At 30.1% G+C, this 6,553-nt stretch overlaps 1 protein-coding gene across 3 annotated transcripts in view; it reads right to left on the bottom strand.

The window, feature by feature from the left end:
- Positions 1-2,261: 2,261 nt before the first annotated feature.
- The window catches only part of LOC115878083 (ABC transporter G family member 23-like), a 47,000-nt gene continuing 42,708 nt past the window's right edge, over positions 2,262-6,553 (bottom strand). For all 3 annotated transcript variants that reach the window (XM_030894440.1, XM_030894439.1, XM_030894441.1), the window contains one exon: positions 2,262-2,873. In XM_030894440.1, coding sequence (XP_030750300.1) covers positions 2,662-2,873 — 212 coding nt within the window. In that variant the 3' untranslated portion in view covers positions 2,262-2,661. The remainder of the gene's footprint in view (positions 2,874-6,553) is intronic.

Here is a 6,553-nt window from a genome sequence, read left to right as displayed (position 1 = left end):
GGCACTTCCAGAAATATCCGAAGTTGATAGCAACTTTCTTATTTTAAATGGGTACACACATTTTTTATTACATATTTAAATTATCTATAAAATTTTCTGAATTTTTATATTAAACACACTATAACTAACATTAACGGTTTTTGAGAAAAAAAAATATTTCAAATTTTTGGAGAAAAAATTTGCCTGTCAAAAAAGATTATGTAGCCTAAAGGTCAAATTTAGTGATTACAACAGACACTGTGACATAAAGAGAAAACATGGGCCTATCTTTTTCAAAAATTAAATTGTTTGAATGTCATATAATATTTGCCGTAGGCTGTCGTGGAACTGACAGATTAATTATATTTGATTATTAAGAATTATCACATATTTTTTTTTCAAATGGAAACCTACTTTTTTATTTCACTATTAAAAAGGTTTTTTAATTCGTTACTTTTTGATTATACATGTTCCTATATCTAAAATAAATCGTTTTTAGGTTATTTAAGATTTAGTTTTAAAGCGTTATTTTTCTGCTTTTTAACCAGTAGCCTATGACTTTAATCGTCAAGCAATGTAAAATAATACCGTATCATCGAAAAAAAAGGCGTCCAGTTGGCTTGAAAATGACGATCGATGACATTTCCCATATAATTTTACATATAAAATGACAGCGATCTTCATTTCATAGCCATCGTTGACGCCGTTTTTATTCGATCATACGGTATATCTAGCCATGCTATATTGCGACACTTTATTAAAAAACCTGTATATCAAGGATGGTCAATTCCAAGCCAACTTTGCGCCATTTTTTTTTCGATCATATTGAATCATATTGAATGAATACTGAAAGTGACGATATAACTCTAGGAATACCTCAGGGAAGTGTAATCGGTCCAATTTTATTCTTAGTGTATATAAATGATATATTAGAAATAACAGAAAATATTAATTATTGTAACATAGTGACATATGCTGACGATACAAATCTCCTCATTAAAGCAAAAAATATGCCAGAGTTGTTAGATAGATCAAGGGAAATTATAGACAATGCAAACATTTGGTTTAACAAAAATCAGCTTATTTTGAACAAAACTAAAACTAAAATTATTTTCTTTCAAACGAAGCGCACGAATATACAAGAATCTGATATTATTCTTACAGACGATACACATTTAACACCAGAAAACAACGTAAAATTTTTAGGATTATATCTAGACAAAAATCTTTCATGGAGTTTACATGTTAAACATGTTGCTCAGAAAATCTCTAGATCGGTCTACAATCTGCGCATATTAAAAAGATATTTAGACTTTAAAACTTTAAAAAGTGTATACCACGCCATATTTGAGAGTAACATCAGGTATGGAATGGTAATATACGGAAGTACAAATGAACTACATAAAATTTTTAGTTCAGAAAAAAGCCCTACGCGTTATGTTAGGCATGAAAATTAAGGAATCTTGTAGAAATAAGTTTAAAGAGAATAACATACTAACAGTGACGCTATTTTAATTCAGGAGTGCACTTTATTTTTCTTTAAAATAAAAAACCTATTTAACATTGATAAGCCACAGATAGTATATAACACCAGGCATTCTGATTATAATTATCCAGTCCACAGGCTTAAATTAACAGAATTAGGACCATATTATTATTGTTTGAAATTATTTAATAACCTACCCGATTATATGAAACAAATAGATAATATTGTGCCTTTCAAAAATCATTTGTATAAATTTTTAATAGATTTGGAACCATATAATTTAAAGGATTACCTATCTGTAAATTAATATAAATTAATCATAAAACTAGGTTAAGTTATTTTTGTTTTTGACTCTGTTTCGTTTTATGCTATTTAACATACTTTTGAAATAAAGATTATTTATTTATTTATTTATTTATTATTGTTTATTATTCATATCAACTATTAGATGTCACTAAAATACGAGATATATTTTTATAAATACACTTTATAAAGTTTTAGCGCAAAAAGTAACGAATTGAAAAACCTTTTCACTAGTGAAATAAAAAAGTGGGTTTCCATTTGAAAAAAAAATGATTTATGATAATTTTTTAATCTCTCAATTCCTTGACATCTACTGCCATTATTATATGACATTCAAACAATTTAATTTTTGAAATAGACATCCACATGTCTTCTCTTTATGACACAGTAGCTGTGGTAATCAGTAAATTTGACGTTTAGGCTATATACATTTTTTTTGATAGGCAATTCTCTTCCTCTAAAATATTTTAATATTTTTTTTTTCAAAAACAGTCAATGTTAGATATAGACTGTTTTATATCAAAATTCATAAAATTGTACTTTTTTTTTTAAATTCATGTAATTGTAATGGGGATACCCATTTGAAATAAGAAAGTTGCTGTAAAGCTTCCGGTATTTCAGGAAGTGCCACCACATTGAAAATATTTTTAATCGATAGATCTCATTGTAAAACAATGATGTGCAAAAAATCTCCGAATCTAGATATTGTAGTTCTCTAGAAACTTCTATTGCACGCTCAGCCTGTGACACCCTGTATACGTTATTAGAAATTACGTATTGTTAGAAAATAGCAATTTATCATTATTTTATAAAATATAAAAAAATATATAATAAACATAATAATACTTTTTAGACATAAGGTTTTGTTTTGTGAATATAATTCTAAGATACATCTATTTATTTCTCTTTATGATTATTATACTGAGAGTGGCAAGTAAAATTATCCATATTACTGCTACTCCGACACCGAGAATAACACTTTGATGCCATAATGGCCATTTCTTTAGCATCACATTCCGAAATGATTCAATACCTGTCGTACACGGTAGTATTGTTGCTAGTAATCTTAAAAATGTAGGCATACCTTCTATTGGCCAAATTACCCCTGAAAATAAAAGTCAAGAACACTTAAGTACATGGAGTGACTAGTAGAAATTTGGAGTTTAAATAATAAATTTGTTGTACGTGTTGACCCTGGCTGAGCTTTCACTAGAAGTTTCTAGAAAATTAAAACATGATAGAGAGTTTTCTGCAACGGTGCGTCGGGCATCGATATGGTCCAATATACAGGGTTCGGCAATAGTGCGTCGGGCATCTGTAGCTTCTAGAATAAAAAATTTGGGAATTATGTTTAATTTGAAATCTAAAATATGTACTAGGATGTATTTCAAGAAAATATTTTAACTTCTACAGGTTGACTCAAAAAATTGTGGATAGATATATTTTTTTAAATGGAACACCCTGTATATTGTTGCATTTTTGCCTTCCTTTCAGATCACTTTACATAGTCCTAAGATGTGAGTAAATATATTTCCATATTTTTAGAGATATTAACAAATAAATAAAAAATATATATTTTTTAGCCTTTCTTAAAAAAATTTCAAATAAAAGAACTGTCCTGAAATCAAAACTATATTTCTATACTTGGTCTATACTTACTTTGCTATAAATATCGTAATCTTAAATCATGCAGGGTGTTCAAAATTCTAAGGCAAACTTTCTAAAATAAAAAATCATTTCTTCGTTTTTTTTAATAGAACCATGTATATTATTTTCTTAATAGATAGAGAATTAAAGAATTAACATTTTTTTCTATTTAGAGTATTTCAAAAAATTTTACGTTTTCGCAGATACTCGCGGTATTATTTTATATGGCTCTTTCAACGGTAAAATACGGGAGAAACATCATTGGGTTGCTTAGATACAAATTTACTATGGAACATGCCATAATGAAATATAAAACCGCGAATATCTTCGAAACCGTTAAATATTTTAAAATACTAATATTTTAATACTAAATAATAAAATTCTCTCCTTTTAATCTATTAAAAATGTAATATACATTGTTTCCATTTAAAAAAAAAACAAAGAAAAATTATTTTATATTTTAGAGAGTTTGGCGTAGAATTTTGAACACCATGTATGATTTAAGTTTACGATATTTATTTATAGCAAAGCAAGTACAGACCATCTAAAGTAAATACCTAAATATAGTTTTGATCACGATACACGGTAAACACGGTATGTCCGATAGTAGGACGCATTTTAGTCAACTCCGCGCACGTACGTCATCTGCGCTGCAAGCCTATACAGATGGCCGATACGACACATAATCTTTTTAAACGCTGCGTCTGGTTGCTTGTTCAAACGATATTTGCATTTAGCATCGAATTAGTTTGTCTTATCTTCAAGAGACGCATGTTTGTAAAATATTAGGGATTTATTGTGCTATTGTTATTAATAACAAGTATACCCCAGACTTTATTTAAAAATGGTAAACTGTGCTGTGACCGGATGTAAAAACTATGACAGAAATACGAAAGGATCCGATATTAAATATTTTCGGTTTCCGAAAATCGATGAATTTTCAAAACAGTGGTTACGAAAAAAAACAGCCGTCGCCAAGATAAAGTTAATCTAAAAAATGGTGAGTTTTTCTGTAGATATCTATTTAGACAGACAAATTGCCAGATTTTCGAGAATAGAAGAGATAGTATACGACTTCAAAATAATAACGTATTATATCTTTTTAGCAACAATTTGCTCAATCCACTTTGCTTCCGATTGTTATGAAATTCCTTTGAGGTATAAACTATTAAATTATCAACCTAAAACTGCCAGACTCTTGAAGAAAGATGCAATTCCAACGTTAAATTTACCTGGAAATTCAGCTGAGAAACCAATTTTTAAACGATCTATACGAATGGCAAAAAAAGACGGATTGAGTTTATTAGCAATATTTTAACAAAATATGAAGAAGCTTCGACAAGTGCAAAAGGGTTATTTGAAAGTCAGACGGGACTGGAAAATGGGGAGGAAAAAGACTCTGTTGATACAACACATCAATGTGAGCCAAAGTAAGTAATCTGTCTTAAAAACCTATAACATGCCTACAAAGTAAGTTTGTATTTAGTTGCCTATTAAAACAATTGTCCAACTTTAATTTTGTAGGATGCATGAGGGAAATGAAGAAATCATGAGATTAAAAGAAAAAGTCGCGAGTTTAGAAAAATTCAAAAAGGACTTGGAACTTAAAATTCAAAAGATGCAAAATGAAAATGCGGATGCAGTGAAAACTGTTTTGAGTCGGATTTTTACTCCAGGACAAATAAGAAAAATGTTAAATCCTGAAATTAAAACTGTACGTTGGTCGCCAGAAGACATAGCCTCAGCAATTTCGTTATGAAGTGTAAGTCCAAAGGCTTATAGATATTTGAGAGCTAATGGATTTCCTTTACCTGGACTTTCGACACTCAGGACTTGGGCTGGTACGTTTAATTTTGAAGAAGGAATTTTACACAACGTATTTCCATTGCTAAAAGCTAAAGTAGTAGAATTAAGTGAAACTGACAGACTTTGCGTTTTGTCCTTCGACGAAATTTATGTCTCGAATCGAATCGACATTGATAAAAAAAATGAAAAAAAAATAGGTCCACATAAAAATTGCCAAACAATAATGGCAAGGGGACTCCTTAAACACTGGAAGCAACCTATTTATTATAAATTCGATCAGCCCATGAACATTCAAATAATAAACGAAGTAATTTCCGAGTTATATAAAGTAAAATATACTGTCGTTACAGTAGTTAGTGATATGGGTCCTGGAAACAGGAAACTCTGGGCAGAACTTGGTATAAGCTACGATAAGTCTTGTTTCTTTAATCGCCCTGCGAATGACTCCTTAAAAGTTTATGTGTTTGCAGACGCTCCTCATTTAATTAAGCTTGTTCGCAATCATATTATTGACGGAGGAGTTGTTTTGAAAAATTGTTAACTTGCTCAAACTCTGAATTAACGCTAGCACACAAACTTACCCAGTATCATTTAGATGTCAAAGGATCACAGAGACAGCAGGTTAGGCCAGCTGTACAACTACTCTCATTCTCTGTGTCAAAGGCAATTGAATATTTAGGTGAAAAAGGATACATTCCTAACAGCTATTCCTGGAAAAAAGTTTCCGAAATTGTACTAATATTTAATGACTGGTTCGATTTACTCAATTCTAGGTCAAAGTTTATGGGTTGTCCAGAGAAGAATGGCTTTGGCACTAACCCAAAAAGGCAAGAAGAAATATTACATAAAGTATCAAAGGAAATTTTGTCAATCGTCGCTGGAAAACACAAAACACTCCTTTCTTTTAAAAAAGGAATTTTATTAACTAATAAGTCTTTATTAGAGCTCTTTAAATATGTAAATGCAAAATATAATGTAGAATACATTTTGACTTCTAGGCTCAACCAGGATGTCCTCGAAAATTTCTTTTCATATATACGGGGCGTAGGTGGTGCCAATGATCATCCTCATCCTTTAGATTTTAAATATCGCCTGAAATGGTATGTTTTAGGGAAAAACTCGAGTGTATTATTCGCCACAAATAAAAATACCGAGGAAACTTCAGAATCCTGCCTGTTACAACCATTAAAAGCAATCAAGACTGAAAGCATATTCAGTAGTTTAAAAGCCAATTGTGTTGGTAACGTTCAGATTTGTAGTGATGAAATCGCCATAAATGCTAATTCAAGTTTTATTAAACCTCAGTATCAAGAAGAAAACCTTCAAAAATTT

Source organism: Sitophilus oryzae, unplaced genomic scaffold (genome assembly GCF_002938485.1).
Source record: "Sitophilus oryzae breed Bouriz unplaced genomic scaffold, Soryzae_2.0 scaffold_1500_pilon_pilon, whole genome shotgun sequence".
In the NCBI taxonomy this organism is placed as follows: domain Eukaryota; kingdom Metazoa; phylum Arthropoda; class Insecta; order Coleoptera; family Curculionidae; genus Sitophilus; species Sitophilus oryzae.
Note: the sequence above shows the minus strand (reverse complement) of the source record. Positions and strands in the feature narration are given on the sequence as shown.